Source organism: Colobus angolensis, unplaced genomic scaffold (assembly GCF_000951035.1).
Source record: "Colobus angolensis palliatus isolate OR3802 unplaced genomic scaffold, Cang.pa_1.0 Scaffold29, whole genome shotgun sequence".
In the NCBI taxonomy this organism is placed as follows: Eukaryota; Metazoa; Chordata; class Mammalia; order Primates; family Cercopithecidae; genus Colobus; species Colobus angolensis.
The window spans coordinates 618,901-640,974 of record NW_012116154.1 but is presented as its reverse complement, the minus strand read 5'-3'; the positions used below and the strand labels follow the sequence as shown (position 1 = coordinate 640,974).

Sequence of the window (22,074 nt, the reverse complement as noted above, 5' to 3'; positions counted from 1 at the left end):
TTTTTTTTTTTTTTTTTTTGCGGTTGTGGGGAGATAAGGAAGAGCTGTAGAATGGGCAGGAAGAGAAGGAAGTACCAGCATTAACAAAGATTTTAATTAACTACACAGTATGAACACTTTGCTAAGTTAAAGAAAAAGAAGCAGAATAGAAAATCCCAGTCTTCCTCCTGTAGACAAATACAAAGTGTATCCTTCTGGTTGCTCTGGCCACAAAACTCGAGTCATCTTTGTTTCCCCTTTTCTTTCAAACTGAACATTCTATTTACTGGCAAATATTATTGGCTTGACTTAAAAAAATCCATACACTAATGTTCATAGCAGCACTATTCGCTATAGTCAAAGGCTGGAAACAACATTAACAGATGAGTGGATGAGGAAAATGTGGCATATTCATACAATGGAATATTATTCAGCTTTCAAAGACATGAAATTCTGGCCCACTTTACAACATGGATGAACCCTGAAGACATTTTGCCAAATAAAAAAAATCAGACATAAAGGGACCAATGTGTGATTCTACTTAGATGCAGGGCCCGGAATAGTCAAATTCAGAAACAGCAAGCCCAATGGTGGCTGCTAGGGGTTAGGGGAAAAGGAGAACGGGGATTGTTTAACAAGTATGAGGTTTCAGTAGAGAAAGATGAAAAAGTTCTAGAGATGGACAGTGGTAATGGTTGCACAACAATGTGAATACACTTAATAAGCCACTGAATTTACACTTAAAATGATAAATATTATATTATGTTCTGCCATAATAAAAACATTTAAAGCAAAAAAAAAAAATTCTTAGAGCAAATCCTCTCCCCACCCCAAATCCAGAATCTACCCACTTCACACCCTTCCATGGTTGCCTAGGCCCCCATCATCTTCTGTCTGGAGTGCTACAACAGCCTGCTAGGGGTCCCCTGGCCTCCTCCCTATTCCCCGCACATACTATTCTCAACAGAGCTCCCAGAGTAGTCCTTTTACAAGTCAGATCGTGACTCCCTGGCTCAACCCTCCAGAGACTTGGAGAAAAATCGAGAGTCTTTACAATTGCCTCATGGCCCTGGGTGTTCTGCCCCAGCCCTATTCTATCTCTTAAGGCCAGCTCGCTAGGGCCTTTTTCCCCCCAACTTTAGGAGTGCATGTGCAGGTTACATAGGTAAACTTGTGTCATGGGGGTTTGATGTACAGATTATTTCCTCACCCAAGTATTGAGCTTAGTTATTTTCCCTGATCCTCTCCCTTCTCCCACGCTCCACCCTCCGGTGGGCCCCAGTCCCAGTGTGTGTTGTCATCATTTAGCTCCCGCTTACAAGTGAGAACATGTGGTATTTAATTTTCTGTTCCTGCATTAGTTTGTTAGGAATAATAGTGCTTTTACTAGTCACTCCCTCCCTCATTCAGCTTCCACCACTCTGCAGTCTTCAGGCTCTCAGCATTTGTCTATTTCCATTTGGAATTTTCTTCCAGATAGCCACAGGTCCTGGTCACAACACTTCAGGTACAGTGAGGCCTTGTGTGATTACCCCATTGAAAACAGTACCCCACCCCATCCTCTCCCCTGCACTCAAGTCCTCCAGAGCATTTAACACAGCTCAGCCTGCTGTATAATAGACTTATGTTTGTATGTTTTTCTTCTCTAGGTTATAACCTCCCAAAGGCAGAGATTTTCTTTCATGGATGTATTCCCAGAAACGACAATAGTGCTTTGACATATATTGGTTGCAATATGTTATTGATTTAATATATTACTAAGTTATTGAAAAATTTTTATTATAAAATTTAAAGAGGAAAAAACTTTAATTTTCACTGATATGAGAAGCACTCAAAATAGTATAATAATGCCTCTATTTTCAGACTCTAATCTCTTTCTCTGCATTTAGAATTATTTTTCTAGGCTAGATTACAATCAAGAGGAGAAGGTGTATTTTTTTTTTTTGTTCCCCCAAATGGCTCACAAATTGGGAAGAACTGACAATTTAATGATCCTTCTATTCAGAACATGGTATGTTTATTTATTCAACTTTTAAAATATTTCTCTCATTTTTGTCAAATTTCTAGTTTTCTTTCTACTAACCATTCACATAACTGGCTAAGGTTTCTTCTTGTTGTTGCTGTGAATGGAACCTTTCATTTTCCTTTGTGTAAAAAGGCTATTTTATCTTTAAAGATTTAGGCCATTTCCAAGGGAGTTAATGAGTTAGAGAAAACTCCAAAAGTGGCATATCCATCATGTATTTCTGAGGAGTTTGTCAAATCCAAGAAGTCAATGGTTCTTTCTGGCTCCGACTCCTCTGAAACATCCTGGTAGTATAACTCTTCAGAGATGATTTGTACCATGATTCCCCGAAACATATACACCTCCCACATTTCTCTTTTTAAAACCTATCTGCCGTGGTCTGAGGTCATTTAATTTCTCTTGTCTTCTCCTATATCTCAGTTAACCCTTTTGGTCTTCTCAGGAAGCATCTTCTTCGTGAAGTCATCATCAATAAAAGTCTTCAATGCTTAGCTTCAAGTTTGCAATTACTGTTTCTTTTCATACAAGTTTTCTTGATCTTTCCAACCACATTGTGGCTCTTTCCTCCTTGCTATACCACAATGCTTTGTCTATGCTCTATTAGCGAGGTATCTCTTCAGAAAAGGTGCATTCTGTGTTGCTGTATTCCCATTTCAGCCCCATCTCATCTAATCTCAGTTACCCATAATAGACTCTTTTCTCCTCCAGTTCCTTTTCTCAGCCACCCAATCTCAGTGGACTGGAAGATCTTATTCATGAAACCTGAGACCCCAGACTTACTCTAGGATACCCCAAAAACTGGAGAAATCCACAACTTTAACATCTATATTTTTACGGCAAAGATACTCTAGAGCATCTTGAAAGCTAAAATCCACAATATCAATATCTATATTTTTATGGCAAGGTAGAAATATATCAGTAGAATGCTAGAGTCCTCTGTTGGCAATGCTACCACTGATGTATGGGAACTTCACATAGACTCATCAAAATCAACTCTGCTTTCAGACACTGAAAAGTGTCATGAGAATTTGAACTTGCCAACACTTCTGAAAGTGTCTTTGTGTTCTAGGCTGGTGAAATACCACTGTGGGACACTGCAGAGGTCATAAAGTTGTTGGACTCTTTCTCAGAGGCCCGAGCCTTCCAGTCTGAATTCATTACGGTAGTTGGGTGTGGGGTTGAACTGGGTAGTACACAAGTATCTCTGGGTCAGCAGTAAGTGGTGAATTTGCTACCTTGTACTTTAACCAGAGACAAATTCTAAGCTCATATGAACCTTGGCATGAAGAGGTGAAGTGCCACTGAATCCTTCAGTAGCTGCACATCTTGGGTAGTCTGGCTCAACACTTCCCTCTGAGAAAGCCTAAAGACAAAGGAGTGCAAATGCCAAATTCTCTGTTCTGGGCCTTATCTTTAAGAACTAACTTTACCATCTTTCATTTTAGTTGAAAACAACTCTTGCAAATTTCAATTATATGATATGTATTCACGTCAAAATATAATTATCCTCATGACTTCCTAATTTATCAATAGCATTTATCACTTCCACTGACTCAAATCTTTAATGGCTTCTGGTACTCTCTGGAATACTGTATATTCTGTAATGACAAGTTGTCTGCCATGACTTACAGTAATGATGTTAATGACATTCAGGTAACTTTTCGTGACCTGGCTTTGCTCAACTTTCTGGTTATAGCTCCAACCATTTTCTGCCTTGGTAACACCAAACTTGCTCCTTGCTTGGGCTGTTCTCTACCTGGAAAACTCTTTTCACACCCACCTTCCTGGACAGCTTTGGGAACAGCAGTACCAAGACACTTTTCCAAACAACAGCTTGGGGGTCCAGCGCTCACTTCTCTGTCAGTCCTTGTGCATTGTGATCATAACAGCTAGCATCTTACATCCTAATTGTCTGTGGGACTACTCCATGACAAACTAACTCCTCAGAATGGCCTCTTTTTGAAACTTTTGATCCACTGAACCCAGTATAGGCCCTGACAGATAGGCACTCCATAAATCTCAGTTTAATTGAACTGAATTAGGCTCTTACATGGGATGATTCCTTTCTCCATGAAACTAGACAGGGCAGAACACCCAGAAAATAACTAAAGAGAAGGGTGTTTCAGATAAACCCTAATATGCTTACAATTATTCTCAGCAGCTTTTGATTACTCAGAGACAAAGAAAATTCTTGGCTTTGGTTATCCCAAACAAACAAACAAACACACACAGATCTTAGAAAATATGCAAATTAGATACCAGCTCACAGCATTTATGTGCTTCTTTCCCTTGGACATTTCTCTGGGGTGATGAGGAGCTGAAAAAGGGGTGATCATCTCATGGGGCTCAGAACCAATATTCAATCTAGCCATATGATACAAGAAACAACCTTTGTATTTCTGTTTTCTGGCAAGAGAGTAATCATAAAAAAAAAAAAATGAAAAATGGTGTTTAGAGGGAAAGGAGGAAGAGCTAGTTGGGACCTGGAACAATGAGAAGTTAAGTTTTGCCAAAAAAAAAAAAAAAAAAAAAAAAGTTTGACTATATATCAATTCACACTGAGAACTAAACATGCAAAAGAAAAGAATCTTTCTAAAAAGGCATCAAGAGCACTAGAAAATGTGCAGTTCTGAAACTATTTTCTAGGAATATAGTTCCCAGAATAGTGAAGATAATTAAAAACATAATTTGTTTTATTTTAATCTTCATTATTGTCCTATTTAAAAACTTAAAAGTAACAGAAAAATGAGGACAGTATTAGTAAAAATTTTTTTTTCATTATGAGAAACAAAATTTTAAAATGCTATGATGTTATTAAGTAAGTTGTATGAGACAGGGTATGTTATCTCAATGTTTAATATATTTACTTGTTACATTATTCTTACAGGTTTGTATAATTTTGTGATGGGTCTGCATTTTAGCTTTTTAAGAAAATGTTTGAAAAGCCCTCTCATAAAGCATCAGTTGTTTGATTACAAATCAGTCAGTCTGTAAAACAAAATAACCTGCATTTCAAGACTGTAGAAAACGATTTTTAAAAACCTCAAAACTTCAAAAAGCACTTAGCTAAAGAAAAACAGCTGTTACATGGCTTACACAGAAAAACTGACTTCCACGGCTGAGACTTTTAGTTGCCCTTCATTCTATCCAGTCTATCTCCTTTCTCTATCTTCTTTAGATGCAATTACTTTTGTCCTTGGCTGGTCACATTTTCCTCCAGCTCAAAGGTTACATCCCTCTGACTCTCTTGTTGCAGCTACTTTGGCTATATGATTAGCTTTTGGACAATGAGATCTAAGTAGAAATGTATTGGTAATGTCTAAGAAGGAGCCTCAAATAGAAAGGGCAAATCCTTCTTCCCTCTCTTGCTAGCTGGAAGGTTGGTAAAATGGCTAGAGCTCAGGCAGCCATTCTAGACTATGAGGAAGTACACTAAGGTTGGCAGTGCAGTAAGTTAAAGGGAACCTAGTCTCTGATGACTGTGCAGATTCCATACCAGTCCTGGACTGCCTGTCTCCCACATGACTTCTATTACATGGAAGAGAAATACGTTTCTATCTTGTTTAATCCACAGTTACTTTTTTAAACATTGAAAAATATGCCATAAAGTAACTTGCTTTGGATGATGCATGCTAGGGAGCTTAAGTGATAACTTTGAACAAAGCAGCTTAACACCACTCATTGATGATCCCTTTACCTTACCATAGGATGGAATGCAAGAATTATGTCCAGTTGGCCAGGCGTGGTGGCTCACACCTGTAATCCCAGCACTTTGGGAGGCTGAGGCAGGCGGATCACCTGAGGTCAGGAGTTCGAGACCAGCCTGGCCAACATGGCAAAAACCTATCTCTACTAAAAATACAAAAATTAGCCGGGTGTGGTGGCAGGCGCCTGTAATCCCAGCTACTCAGGAGGCCGAGGTAAGAGAATCACTGGAACCCAGGAAGTGGAGGTTGCAGTGAGCCAAGATCGCGCCACTGCACTCTAGCCTGGGGGACAAGTGCAAGAACAAAAAAAAAAAAAAAAGAACTATGAACTATGTCCAGTTATGAGCTTTATTGAAACACTTTCTTTCATGAGTATTTCTGGCCTGTCATTCAAACAAAAGCTGTGGTGGTTCCCAAACCAGAATGCTGGGCCTGTAGGGCAGAGAGGCAGTCTGCCTTCTGCCCACCGTGCTGACCCCACCTCATAGTGCTCTCTCCAGCTCTCTCTGATGCAGTCACGGGCCTTGTCTTTGAATGGAAAATCCCGTTGCTGCCTTGGAGAATGGGCACCTGCTGTTCCTTAAGTGTGAAATGATCTTCTTCATATGACAGGTATTCCTGCATCATGTGAGTTTCAGCTTAACTGCCCCAACTTCAGAAAGACCTTTCTGGAACACCCATTATAATCCTGTCCCTTATCATATCTGCTCTGTGTTCCTCCCATCACTTATCACTTTGTCAAATTATCTTTACTTATTCTTCATTTAGTCATTTGTTAACTGGTTTAGTGCCTGTTTCTCCTTCCCATTCCCTGGCCGCCTCAATTAGGCAATGGGGATCCTGCCCAATTAACCTGGTATCGAGGAACAGCGCCTGGCACCAATTAAGTCCTCAACGCATATTTGTGGAATGAATGAATGTGACAATGAATGGCCTCTAGGGCTGAACAGTTAAAGCTGTACCATACCAGGAGCAGGCTTCGTTCAGCTTTCACACCTTGCTCATCACTGTAGCATACAGGTACACTACGGCCTCTCTCTCGCTTATGACATCAATGCCCCACCATTAAACAAAGGGATCCTTAAGGACAAGGCCAATTCCATTCATCTTTGCATCCTCCAGTGCCTAACACAGGCCCTGGCACACAGGAGACGCTCAATCTACACTTGCTGTATATTGCAGGCAAAGGTACTGTGGTTACAAAACACAATGCCTGTTCTCGTAATGGCTCTAAGAAGAGCTCTCACTGTAAAGTGTATGCAGATGTTGAGATGTCCTGATTGACGATTATGTTCGTCATACCCATGTCTCCCTTTTCCTCTCAGCATTTCCATATATACTTCTCTTTATAAAATGGGCTTGGAAGTAGCTCCTGGCCAGCTGCCTGTAGAACTGTGAAGTCTGCCTCTTTCGTTTACTGTTGGGGGCATGAGGACCGTGACCAATGGCAGGTTTTACTGGATGGACTCACAGTCATTGGCTCATTGAAGAACATCTGACAGAATTTTGTACGGTTGTTCCCTCCAGACTACTTGGCTAAACACAGTAATCTCAGATGAAACTCCATCATATCATAACACTGCCCCAGCTCATCTACAAGGCTTGGTCTTAAGACCAATAAATTATCGCATGCTATGGAGGTAATTAAAAGCTGATAGATGAATAAAGACTATTTTAACCAGGAAATTCCTCATATGAAAAGTAATTTATTATGTTGGATAAAAGAGGCAACAGCAGAATTTAGGAAAATCATATCACTAATGTAGTTTATTAATACCTTTCCTACAGGGGTGACACCAAAGCGTTCAACAAAGATTTTTACTGTTTTTCAGAAAGCCTTTACAAACCTCAATCAAGAGATCTGAAATTCTGTAAAACACATGCTCGTTCCTTAACTTCAATTTCCTTCAGTAGTTTTATAGATCCCTTAGGCCAGGGAGAGCAGAAACAGATGGTGCTTGGGAGGACTTTACAGTGCCTGTCTGCAATGCCACAATAAATTTAAAAGTTTTGCTGATACTAAGCTTCTGTTATTAATCCTGATATGAAATGATCCTTGCTGTAGCTTGTTTTTTATTTTTTAATCTGGTTTATTAATCATTGGGTAAACTATTTTCTCCTAGAAATTCAAAAAATACCCAGTAACATCATTTAGACCAGTCGGAAAAGCAGGCCAGCATATGTTTATATAACATAGTACTTTTCCCCAGGGCCTACCTTGCCCCATAAATTGTTGTACTGGTGTGAAAAAATACAAGTCAGGTCTGAAAAAAAGTTCTCCTCTTAAATCACAACCATATTTGTGAGAGGAGAGGAAGACAGCGACATATTTAAAGTCATAGCCAAGTTCGTCACACTAGTTTCTTTTTCCTTTCCTAAATGATTTCTTATTGTTGCATTTTCCAACCTTACCCCCACTGCCCCTAACCCCCGATATCATAATTCCTTTTGAACAGTTAAATATTTCAATAATTTATGGTTGTGGGACACTTGTTAATCATTATCATTTGAATCATTATCATGGGTAGAGATGTAGAATTATTATAGTGGAAACAAAGTGCAAAACTCTAGGAAGGAATGTTTTCCAAATGGGAACACCCTGCCCACCAACTGAGAACAACCAGCTCTTGGCTGGGTCTACAGTAACTGAAGTCTGCACTAAACTCTGAGATATTTGAGGAATAGCTTTCCGGTCACTTCAGGCATGCAGAATGAGCGGAAGCAAAAGGGGAAAAGCTATTTGATGCTCTGAAAAGAACCCCTGGGCAGAGACAAAGGCAGCTAAGGACAGCTGAAGATAGAAATATTATATGCACATGACGACTGGTCAGTTCATCAAACAGATGGAACTAAGTACTTCGATGGGTGGCACTGATGTTAGAAGGGCATTAAATTATAGTTGATAAGTCTGGGAGAAAAGTCACAGGGAAGGGGAAAGAAAAGATGAGAGAAGAAATGGAAAAGGAACAGACAGGAGTGGGCATGGTGCATCAGGGGACAGAATCAGGCTGGGTTCACATCGTAGTTCAGACACTCTGGAGCTGTTTGACCTTCAGAGAGTGATTTAGCCACTTTGCATCTGTGAAATGTCTAAAAGAATTTACCTCACAGTGTGGCTGTGAACATTAAACGAGTGACCACATGAAAAGTGCCTCTAACAGTGACTGGCCCTTCATCAATGGGGCCTTATTATAGCTGAGTGGCAACCATTCATTTTCTGATGATGTAGGGTGACTGAGTTTTCTATTTAATAGTTAAAAAAAATTTTTTTAACAAAATGGATATTATTTATGCTAATATTGCTGTTAAGAAGAGGCAAAAGGCTAGGACATGAAGTGAGATGGAATTTCTCTAAATAGGGTTGAGGGAGTCAGGTGGGTGTTGAGAAGGGGAAATTATAACTCTGGGCACTTTTTTAAAGAGACAGGAGCACTTTCATATCAGGCTTGCTTATAGAAATTGTTCAGGACCCTGGGAAAAGTGGGGAAATGGCAGATGGATTGAATGCAAGGAGGATGGCTACAAGACAAAAAGAGTTATCACCTGAGAGTAAGGAACAGCAATGTGCCCCAAAAAGAAGGTACTGAATTCCTCAGAAAGTTAGCAGAAACCAATGGGATTGAAAAGAATGGCCTGGGTTAAATTCTCTGGGTCATCGGCTATTTCTTTGCTTACTACACAGATTTGGAACATGAGTTTAGTGAAAATAAGGAATATATGGCATTAAACATAGTGCCTGGAGAACTTAGTAGGTACACAATAAATGTTGGTTCCCTTCCCTCCCCAACTTAGGGAGCAAGGATTTTCTTTCAACACATAGAGAGAAATGGCTCTGCCTTTGCTGCAAAGATGACGCAAGAATGTACGTTGGAAATGACTATAAAGTCCTAATTTGTGTGTGAATCTGCATGAAGCTGAATATAGAAGCATGAGACCTCTACCTGTAAGGTGCTGAATTTGTATAATTTGTACCCCGAGATCCTGTTAACTAGAGCAAAATATCGGTGCCCTTTTAAGATAGTTCTTTGAAGTGGACGCAGTAAAGAGAGGCATACAAGAGACTCTCTTAGGAGTTGGAAGACAAGCTCAGAGGCATAGAATGTAGTGCTGCTTAAGTATCACAGTGGCTGAGAGCTCATCTGCCTGGCCTGGGAAGGATTAATTAAATGAGACCAGCATCCTGTTCTGTTGCTGAAAATCTTCATGTGTTGGAAATCACAAGATGTTGGAGAGATGTACTTACGTGAGCTGAAAGCTGCTTCTCTATAACCTCTATTTCACTGTTTCTCATTTGTTTGTCTAAAACACGGAAGCAAGCAAAAAATGTTATTTGCCAATCACTTAACACTCATTTATGGGGCACTAGGGTCCCCACACCATTAGGTCTGAGTGAATGAGGAAAGAAATGAAGACACAGTGGTCGCTCGAGAACGAGCTGAAGCATTCTGAAACGGTTACTGTGGCACCGATGTGGAAGAAGGACTAAGGAAGAACAAGACCGCTGCAATGTCTATACAGAGGAAAAGGCAGAGAGAAGAAACATGAAGGAGGTAGTGCTGCCAGGAAAACAGAATACAGAGATTTCCTTTCCTTTACAAATCCCTGAAATACCTGCGAGGACTGAGGGTCCCTTCAGACTTCTAATTTCCAGATCAAACACCACACATTCCTCTTAGCAACTATTATCAGAGAAGGAGCACAGGGCAACGTTTAAGGTAGCAGACCTGGGGATCAGACATCAAAGTTGAAACCTTATCTCTGCCACTATGAGTCAGATAGTGATGTCAGTTAAGGTTCCTAACTTCTCTGTGCCTCAATTTCCACATCTGTAAAGTGGTGATTATGGCAACCCATTTGGTGTGAGGATCATGTGAGCTACCGACAAGCACTCTCTCCTGATGTTCATGGCAAACACAACGGAGTCTGCCCCGAATTCTCCTGTCTCCTCACATCCAACCTGTCCATCAATCCTATTGACTCTCCCCTCAAACAGTATTCAGAATTCAACCACTTCTTACCACTGCTGCCCTCCTGCCCCACACACCATGATCTCTCTCCTGCTTTATTGGAATAGCCTCCTAAGCGGCTTGCAATACAACAGTCAGAGTCCTACTGCAAAAATATAAATCAGGTCATGACACTTCCCTCTCAAGCTCCTCCAGGGTTTTTTTTTTTTTTTTTTTTTTTTAAATCTGACCATGAGTAAATGCCACAAGGCTCTATGGGAAACACAACTGAAAATATGGCTCTTGGTTCCCCTTGCCTGCTGTACTTTTCTCTAGACACTTAAATATGCACATATTTCATTATTCATTGTATTTACGGTTTGCCCCCTTGCACTAGAAAAGTGAGCTATGGGAGGGCATGGGTTTCTGTCTGTTTCACTCAGGACTGAATCCACAGTTCCTAGAGTAGTGTCAAACACACAGAAGAGTCTCAATAGCTGTTGGATTGGTTGATTGAAAAAAAAATACATATATATATATATACATGTATTATATATTACATATATATATATATATACATGTATTATATATTACATATATATATATATATATATTCCTTACAGAACTACCTGGGATAAAGTAAGCGTTCAATATTCATGAGGTATTATTGGTATTATTCTTCCCAGATCTTGGTTGCCTTTTTATAGAGCTCCTCTATTCAGTCAATGCCCCTTTAGAACCACACAGTATCTCACTCTCCAAAATACCTCCTGAACCAGCACAGGGCTGCTATTCTCTGTCTGCTCCACCTCTACAAGGTACCATCCTGGAGACCCTTATTAAGCTTTTGGGCAACCAAAACACACTTATGTACATAATTAGTTAATTATTTAGTGTGGAATGAATTGCTGCCAAATCAACACAGGAAAGGACTGGGATCCTGGGGATATGGTCTTTGGATTAGATACTTATGACCCTGTTAGTGGTGCTGACAGAAATTACCTATACCCTGCATCAGGAATCCTGCAGAATGGCCTCAAGTTCTGAGGGCTGCTCTGGGCCGTGTTTCATTACGTGGATATCATAAAACATGTCAAGGCAGCAGATGCTAACATTTAACTTATGCTGGCATTACTTACAATAATACATTACTATATGCAATAGATAATATATGTAATGTACAATATATTACAATACTATATTGCTATGAAAGTTAACAGTTGAATAAGCTTTAAGATAGTTGGCCAATTATGTATATACCTACAGATGTAAATATTGGCACATACATGAATTTTTCACATTTATATATGTATGTATATATACATGTATATATTTGGCTATATTCTTGATTAAGAATTTTAAGATTAGAAAAATATAGACCTAATAGTAGTCATTCTCGTTGAAATTAACTGAGTTGTAATCTAACATAACTAGTGACTCTACATCTATAATAAAAACTTTAAAAATTGAATACAGCTATGACATTTTTTTGGGACTTATTAGCCTAATGCTCAAGAAACAGTAAATGGAGATGATTTACCCTGGAGAATCTGAGTGGTATTCTCACTATATCCTTATATTGGCATTACTGTGAGGCTCATTTACACACACACACACACACACCCACATCCCACCACACCCACATCCATACCCACACCAAAATGCTTTGGGAGTGCTAAAGTGCTACATAAATTTAAAGTATTCTTCCTTTGCTTGAATAAAGAAAACAGACTTACATTTTGGACATGCTAGTCAAGCTTACCCTACAGCTGAATTAATCCATTTTCATATTTTCAGTGGAGCACCAGCTATTTAAACACTATATTCAGAGTAGCAGTAGTAATAAAACAACAAGAAAAGAACCTCTGTTAGCACTTCCCTCTGTATATGAAGTGAACAGAAATGTGATGGAGTACTGACATTCATTTCACTTTGAATTAAACACAGCATCACCATGAGTCTCAAGAGACGATATTAAGTTTTGTATTTGGGTAATTCTGGGAATTCTACAGGCAAGGGTAGAATTATATTTGGTTGGCAAAAAGCCAGTTAAACTTCACACTTGTCCTAGAAGTAGGTGGTCAAAACCTCAGTTCTTGTCATCAAACCTATTGGCCATACTTGCTTAAACCATCTGGGTCTCAAATCTTTTGTGTTATTCATTTTGAAAATAAAATAAACATTAAGAAATGAGATAAAGAAAGGCAAAGACTTAAGTCTAATGAAAAAGATATCAAGTTAAAATCGACCTAAGGGAAAAGCAGGTCCAATGAGACAGAGCACATCAAATAAAAACAAAGAATAGAATTAAGTTTTCCAAATGTCATCATCAGATACACACACAGGCACATACTTTTTTCCTTCAGTTATACTGCTTTATTTCAGGAAAAGGACTCGGAAACCAAGGTAATGAGGAGACCCGCTCACAGCTTTCTCCCTGTTCTGCTTAGAATACATGCTGTAAAATTTTTAGTTTTCACAATATATGTTTCAAAAGAAGCCTTCACTTTTTGTCGAAGGAAGTACATACTCCTTGATACGTCTGGTTTTGCTGTAAGAGTATATAATGCCTCTCTCTAATAAATTTAACCACAAAATTTTAAAAATGTGTCTGCATTCTGCTAATTTATAAAAAGCAGGATGCTGTCAGATAAAATTTCATGAAAATGATCTATAAACCAGACTGTCAAAAGTGAAAGGTACTCAAGCAGTACTTAGAGGCAACAAATACATGAAAACCACTGGAAAGGGTTCCTGTGACTGCGGTAAAACAATGTACTGTCATGGAGCTCACATTACCTTGATTTGCAAGTTACTGTGAGGTCACAGGAAATCCCAAAATGTTTTCCACATTTTCTTTTATACATTTTATGTCAAATTTCCTGCAATTGAAATCATAAACCCTCCTACTGCTGGAATCTCTTCAGAAGGAAAGGAGATCTTTTGACACTCCCCCATGAACACCTAATAACTCAATTCCTATCCGTGTAACAAGAAACTGAAAGACAGAATTGAAAATGGACTATGATAAGGCTGAAATGTCAGATGCCCTAATTCTTTCAAAATGAAAACCAAACTGATGTCATTAGGACAACTCAAAAAGTGCATTTAATCTAGTGACAGCAGACTTTTCCCTAGAATAAGAGATAACAGAAGAAATGATAGACTGTCCCAAGACAGAAACTCACCATTTCCCCAAATCTTTAATCAAAATGTATTTGTGGCTTTATGGTGTAATTTTAAAATGGCATCTTCTATATGGATATCCTTAAAGAGATTCAAGCTCCTGACAACCATATTTTATTGTCCTGGCTGTTTATGAAAGGATAAGTCAGATTTAAGTAAAAATGCTCAAGTTCAAAATATTCTCTCAAGATTAATCACTCAAAACTGTGGAGTTTAAAAACAGCTTTTAAATGGTCAAATACTATTTTAATATAAACCAACAAGATGGAAAATTATGCTAAATGATTAAGGTTCGCTAAAAAAATACCAGTTTTTAAGGTTTTGTTGGATCATGAGTTATTAGCGCACATTACCTCTCCTGACATATCAGGGGCCATTGGAATGGCAGGCCACAGAGATGAGTAGATTCCAAAAAACACCACCCAGAGTGCGATGCTCCCCCATATCGCTATGTGGCTGAACTGTAGAGCAAGGAAATCTGAGTCAAAAAAGTTTTATGTAGACCGAGTACACAAATACTAATGAAACTCTCTCAAATTTCTTTATTAACTTTTTATTATATCCATAAAAATATTATCTATAGGAGTTTCTACCTAATTGTGTGTGTTTTTAAATTGGATCTTTAAGTGCTAATCTATTCTACAACAGTTGCAATGTTTGTGGTACTGGAATTTAGAACTGCTCCTCCTCTAGCTTTTTTGGTAGTTTTCTCCTCTTACTCTTACCTTTTTTAGCCCTGAACATTTGGAAGTCTGCCTTACTCTTGGTCTGCATGCTCTCACCGAAAGATGTCAGACCCTTGTGAGAATATTATTATGTATGCTGATGACTGTTAAATCCAAATGCCTTGTGGCATTCTTTCCCAGGGACATGAAACTTTAATTTCTTTTTGTTTCTGGGGTCTCTACTGGATGGGGGTATACTGCAAAACTAACGTTATCTAAAATGGAACAAGACTGGGTATTTATCAATGTCTGAGGACAAATCTGTCATTAATATTTTCAGTCTTCAGAATCACTTTCCAATGGGTTTTCTACAGACCACCAGTCCAGTGACACCTCTAAGAAAAGATTTGTAGTCTGTAAGTTTAAAGTCTCACAACTTCCTGGGATACTCATAATATATGACAATACTTTAAAGGCTCTGAGAAGTCTTGTGGTAATGCACTTGTTTAAGTTTAACTCAGTATTTCCCAACTAAAACCTCCAGTTCTCCTTTCCTGACCCCTGACACCCCACAACTGAAAACCTGTGGACTAGGACATGTCAACCTGGGACATATCAAGTTAGAGCGAAGACCACCACCAAGACTGGAGATAATGCACAAGTAAATGTGACATTTCTCGGTTGTGGTTAGATATTTTCTTACCCATGTCCAATATGATGTCTCCAATCCAGCTTTCAAACACACAGTTATCACCACAAACTAAAACAGAAGGGAAAAATGTTATTTTATCTCATAAACATGAAAGTTCATCAAATGACTGAAAGATTTATAAAGAGCAGATATCTCTGAATCTAACTATGGGACTAGGAGACTGCTACTTGCTTTGTACATCCAACCAGCAAAGAGACAGGTGAATTAGCTGGGCAGCCGATGGGACTGTGATAGGTCAGAGGTGCCCAGGGCAGCACTGCACTTCCGGCTTCCTTGCCTCTCCCTCACCTGCGCGGCCTGACCCTCCATCCACGAGCTCCTCTGTATGTGTTTCCTGCTTTTTGTACAATTCATGAACAGCAATAGCACATGCCTGGGTTAATTTGAGTTTTCAAGCTTACTTTACCTTTATTTTAAATCCCCTTTCATACTAAAAGTCCAACTTTCTGAATTTTAAAGACAAATTTTAATGAATAAAATAACCATACATTTAGAAATCTAAATGCTTACTCTGGAACTTTACTTAAAACCTTGCTGAGTAGGATATGAGACATTTTTCAGTGATATACGCACCCATCACTGGGGCTTATGCTAGTCATTCTGAAAAAGGAAACTGGGGTTGGATTGATTGCTCTGTGTTTTCCACAGTATAACATAATTATGAAGTGTACTTGCCATGGAGTCTGACTATCTGTGCCCAAGACCTTATCACTTGGCTATTGTGGTTAATGAACGAAGCAAGTTACTTCACCTCTCTGTGTCTCAACTCCTATACCTGTAAACTGGGACTGATAAAGCTTACCAATCTTACAGAGATTTTTTTTTTCTTTTTTTGAGAGTAAAACTCTAAAATACTCAGAACAGTGATTAACGTGATATGTTATTTATTTATAATAATACAATCTTAAATATTGCTAGTAGTTGAGGAAACTCTAGGCACCTCTGACAGCTGTGGTGACGGAAGTGATGTTTGCTAGCACTTGATCAATAACTGCTTGAAGTGCCCAGTTCTACTTGAGGGCACATTAAGGGTTTGCACACAGCATGTGATAAGACACTTCCCAGGGGCGTTGTAAAGTCAGGTTACAGTACGAACAGTTGAGCTTTCTCAACAGGACAGCTAATGGCGATTTAGGTTATTTGTTAAAATAAAACTTACTAAATGCAAAAACTAATTTATGTGATCCAAAAATTTTAAAAGAAGAGATATAGGCCAGGTGTGGTGGCTCACGCCTGTAATCCCAGCACTTTGGGAGGCTGAGGTGGGTAGATCACCTGAGGTCAGGAGTTTGAGACCAGCCTGGCCAACATGGTGAAACCTTGTCTCTACTAAAAATACAAAAATCCGCTGGGTGTGATGGTATGTGCCTGTAATCCCAGCCACTCAGGAGGCTGAGGCAGGAGAATCACGCGAACCTGGGAGGCAGAGGCTGCAGTGAGCCGAGGTCGTGCCACTGCACTCCAGCCTGGACAACAAGAGCAACACGCCCTCTCAGAAAAAAAAAAAAAAAAAAAAAAAGGGATATAGTTTGAAATAAATTTAAGAAAACTACTCTCCTGAGACCTGGATACTGTAAAGTGTCCCCAGGAGACATCCATGACATACACTCTGATTTATTTCTATCCACTGCTCTGCTTTCGCATTCATGTTGTATGAGAAGGAGCCAGCAGCCCCTGTAAATTTATTTTTGCTTGTCTTTATTACTTCAGTGGGTTGATGCCAAGAGAAAGGAGACCCCCCAGATTTGTCAAAACCTCAATCCTTCTGCTACTTAATGGTATTGATTTCCTATCATTCAGTTATTTTGTTATTTGATAAAAATGAAATAAGATCCTGTTACAAGCCCTGGGTCTTATTTAACTTTTAAAGGGAACTATAAACAACCCTTAAATCCAGAAACACACGTATTACTTTTAAATTTAAAAATGAAATCAGCGCAGATGAAAGGCTTTGATTTTATATGCAAAAGAGACCAACATCCTGCACTCACAGTGTACACAAAGTTTCCCAGCAGCAGATAATCTGAGGTTTTCCCATTTCCAAATGCAGTACCTGTATGAAAAGGAGAGAGGCCTATTAGAAAGGAAAATGAGATTCTTTCAGAATCTTTTCAAAGATAAATGTATTCAGAAAGTTTGAACGAAGGAAGGGAAATCAAGGGACACACAATGGAGCCAGAAATGAGGTTAATAAAAAACAAACAAACAAAAAACCCAACACTCTAAGAAAGAGTGTTAACAAAGCTGCTGTAAAGATAGGCCACAAAAGCCAACATTGAAGATGGAAACCTGACTTGTTAACGAATTTTCAGAGTCCACAAGATTAAAAAAAAAAAATCAAATTGTTCAAACAAAGCAGGAAAGGGCATTCTGGATTGTAATAAAGAACTCTGCTACCAATATGGATGAGAGTCATAGGGAATCTTCTTGCTATCTCTCAATGAAGTTGTTGGCATTGGGCCACAAGGGATTCAGAAAAGCAACTCACAGAGGGCCAAGGAACACCAGTGTGGTTTCAGGCATGTGGCTCTTTGAGAGTCTGGCTGAGTGCAGGGGCATATTTTGAAGTATTTTGTTATTCTAGTAATGACTAACAAACGTGGCTTTATTTCTATTTATTTATTTTTTTTAGACAGTCTTACTCTGTCACCCAGGTTGGAGTGCAGTGATGTGATCTTGGCTCACTGCAACCTCTGCTCCCAGGTTCAAGTAATTATCATGTCTCAGCCTCTGGAATAGCTGGGATTATAGGTGTGCACCCCCATGCCCAGCTAATTTTTGTATTTTTAGTAGAGATGGGGTTTCACCATGTTGACCAGGCTGGTCTCGAACTCCTAGCCTCAAGTGGTTTGCTGGCTTTGGCCTCCCAAAGTGCTGGGATTACAAGAGTGAGCCACCGTACCTGGCTGCCTTCAAATGTGGCTTTAGATGAAGGAAGTGGTGGCTGATGCACAAAAATTTCTAGTACTGATAAAATCAAGTGAAAATAAGAAAGAGCTGAATAATTAAATCATTGATACCACTGAAAAATTTAAAATCCATGATATGTGTAATACAATGATGTATGCACATAGTCAACGTTTATTCAGAGTCAAATATATACGGGCAAAATATATTAGAATAAAGTACGGGATGAAACACAGAGAGTGGTACTAGCGAGCTTTGGAGACACTGAAGCGTAGTTCTATTACTATTAACAGTTGTGTCATTTTGGGTTATTTACAATCAATCCCTACGGAACTCGGAACTCGGTTTAGCTAAAAAGAGTGAAGCTATTTACCCTGAAGGGGTTTTGAAGTGACAATGAAGTTCTGTATGTAAAGCACCAAGCAGTATCAGGTGCAAGGTATGTTTAGCATTTGAATAATTTGGGTAAATCACTCATTCTCATACTTCCTGGTCTACGGATCCCTTTACACTAAAAAATTATTGAGGGTCTCAAAAAGTTTTTATGTGGTTTATGTCTATCAATATTTACCAAATTAGAAATTGAAACAGAAAATTTAAAATTATGTATTCATTGATCATAAAAATAAAACCTAATACATGGCAATATAAATGACAGGTTTTCTGAAAAGTAACTATTTTCCAAAGCAAACAAACAAATAATTGAGAAAACTGGTATTGTTTGGGTTTTCACAATCTCTTATTTCTGGCTTAACAGAAAGCAGCTGGATTCTCACGTTGTTTTGGGTGAAATATAAATGGGAAATCCAGCTGCACAGTGATATGGAGTTACAAAGGGGAAGAGTGTTTTAGTAATCTTTTCCAATAATTGTGGATAGATAGTCTTTGATACCACATCAAAACTCAACAAGTAGCCTCCCTCCCTCCCTCTTTCTTTTCTTTTGTTTTGAGATGGAGTCTCACTCTGTCACCCAGGCTGGAGTGCAGTGATGTGACCTCAACTCACTGTAACCTCTGCCTCCCGGGTTCAAGCAATTCTCCTGCCTCAGCCTCCCAAGTAGCTGGGGTTACAGGCGCACATCACCATGCCCAGCTAATTTTTGTATTTTTAGTAGAGACAGGGTTTCACCATATTGGCCAGGCTTGTCTTGAACTCCTGACCTCAAGTGATCCACCCGCCTCGCACTCCCAAAGTGCTGGGACTACAGGCGTGACCTACTGTGCCTGGCCAACAAGTAGTTTCTCAAAGTGGGAGAGGCAGTTTCTTAAAGGTTGGTTACCAGTGTGGAATTTGAAACTATATCAATCTGAAACTATATCAACGAACTTTCTGTACTTTATTGCATTAAAATCCATCAGTCTACTTTGTACTTTACCTTTTTTCTTTTTCTTTTTTTTTTTTTTTTGAGACAGTCTTGCTCTGTCGCCCAGGCTGGAGTGCAGTGGCATGATCTCGGCTCACTGCAACCTCTACCTCCTGGGTTCAAGCTATTTTCCTGCCTCAGCCTCCTGAGTAGTTGGGACTACAGGCGTGCGCTACCACACTTGGCTAATTTTTGTACTCTTAGTAGAGACGGAGTTTCGCCATGTTGGCCAGGCTGGTCTTGAACTCCTGACCTCATGTGATCCACCCGCCTTGGGCTTTCAAAGTGCTGGGATTACAGGCGTGAGCCACTGTGCCCAGCCTACTTTGCACTTTGAATGGATCTTTTACCCATGCATGATTCTGCAGCCTCTGGTTCAATCCAGAAGGCACCATTCCTTGAGACAATCACTGCACTTTGGTATGCAGAAGTGCTTTATATGTATGTTAATACTTCCCATTTTGTCAAATACAGAATATTATTAAGATGGTTCAAGTTTTAAAAAAAGCGTTAGTTTTATGGTGTCTTCATGCGCATTCTTAAATGAAACCTAGTGCATGACCGTGAAGAACAGCACAGTGGTACCACTGTTTGTGGATGACAAAAGGTCCTGGATATTCCCAGGGTCTACAGACTACTCTTTCAGAACTGCTGAGGCAAAGGAATAAATGAATATGTAGCTATATATTACATAGCATGTGTGAAGTTCTTCAGTATCCCCATCCTTTCAGAAACCAAAAAACAAAAGAACCCTCCCTCCCTAAAAATACTCCTTATTTAAAAATGAAAACAAGACAAAACAACAACTACAAACCCCTCAACATAAAAACCATAAAGTAGTTTATGCTAAATGTCGATTCACCCCTTAAGAAGAGAAAGCAAGTGTTCCCTAGGCTTGGCTAGTTTTGGTCTCGATAAGCAGCACTCCCGTGAACTGCCTTGACTGAAGCTGGATAGCTGTGTGGCTTTCCAGAGAAACATAATGATGGATCTAGGAACTGCTTCTCTGGAAGATGAAGTCACTTGGGAATTCCTTTCAAATCCTGTCATTGCTAAGGTGTTTCAGATGCTATCTGGTTTAAGTGACTTTTGATATTCAATTTCTTTTCTTCTAATTTAGAAGGTTGAAATAGCAGTTTCATAGATGGGCATGCCTTGTCTTTCAAACCTATATCGATTTTGCGTTTTGAAAATAAATTTTACTTGGAGAGCTTGTCTGAGGTCAGGGTGTCTTGAATTGTACCCTGGACCTCCATATCCTGTTGCTCCAAAAGGTGGAAACAATCTGAAGGTCCATCAATTGATGATAGATTAAAAAATGTGGTATATCTATACCATGGAATATTATTCAGCCATAAAAAGGAAGTACTGATTCCAGTTGCAACATGGATGAACCATGGTCCCATAATGATTCCATTTATATAAAATGTCTAGAATAGGTAAATCCACAGAGACAAAATAAATATAAATATATAAGTAGTTGCCAGGGTCTGGTAGGGAAGGTGTGGAGAAACAGGGAGTGATTGCCAATGGATATGGCGTTTCTCTACTGGATGATACGAATGTCTGGCATTAGATAGTGGTGACATCTGCATAATTCTGTGAATATACTAAAAAACCACTGAATTGTACACTTTAAATAAGATAACTTTTATGGTATGTGAATTATATGTCAAAGCCAAACAAACAAGCAAGCAAACTAACTCACTGTAATTTTCCTGGCCTCCTGGGTTAATATTCTACACTTTAATTAAATATTCTTACCATGCTCATTCCATGGCCTAGACACTGAAAAGTATTTACTGTTGTAATTTACTGAGCAATCAATAAAGGATATTAAAATCCTAGCTAGAATATGAAACCACTGGCTTCTTTGCAATACTCACCTTGCTTATGCCACACGCTCTTGGTAATTCATTCACAATTTGCTGAGTGCCTACTACAAGCTACGCACTGTTCTAAGCACTGTGAATGCAATGAAACTACTAATTACCTGCCCTTCTGAAATTTCAATTCTAAAAGAGGAGAAAGACCATATAAAAGAAACAAACATATCAAAACTTGATTGACAAGTACCATGAAGACATACAGACTGACAAGGGAATAGAGCCTAGGAGCAGTGGGGGCAGGTGGTGGTTGCTCTTTTGGACAGGATGATCTGGGAAGGCTTCTTGAGCACAGACCTGAGGCATGGGCGGGGAGAGAGTCAATTCAAATATCTGTTAAGAATGGGGAACAATTTGGAGGTGGAGAATTTTGTTCTAAGTATGCTAAATCTTTATGGACTTCTGAGGAGGGAGGCACATGGCCCGATTCATGTTTTGCAGGGATCACTCTGGCTACCTATGGAGAGGAGATCAACAGTGGGCAGCAGCAGGCAGCACTCTCTTCTGTTGGCAACCATTAACTGATAGACAGTAGGTATGGCCTGTATTTATAAAGGACTGACAATTCCTCGGGTATACTGTGTGTTGTGTTTTTGATTACCGTAGTATTGAAGCAGGCACACTGAATGGTTGGTGTCTTCCCCAGGATCTCAAGGCAAAGTCAGCTCCAAGACAGAGCAGCACCAGCTTAAGAAT

General features: G+C 39.2%; 1 protein-coding gene across 2 annotated transcripts in view; it reads right to left on the bottom strand.

Moving 5' to 3' along the window:
- The window catches only part of ATP8A1 (ATPase, aminophospholipid transporter (APLT), class I, type 8A, member 1), a 278,979-nt gene that overhangs the window by 21,279 nt on the left and 235,626 nt on the right, over positions 1-22,074 (bottom strand). For both annotated transcript variants that reach the window (XM_011949035.1, XM_011949034.1), the window contains 3 exons: positions 17,213-17,274; positions 15,213-15,269; positions 14,198-14,305 (listed from right to left, as the gene is read on the bottom strand). In XM_011949035.1, coding sequence (XP_011804425.1) covers positions 14,198-14,305; positions 15,213-15,269; positions 17,213-17,274 — 227 coding nt within the window. The remainder of the gene's footprint in view (positions 1-14,197; positions 14,306-15,212; positions 15,270-17,212; positions 17,275-22,074) is intronic.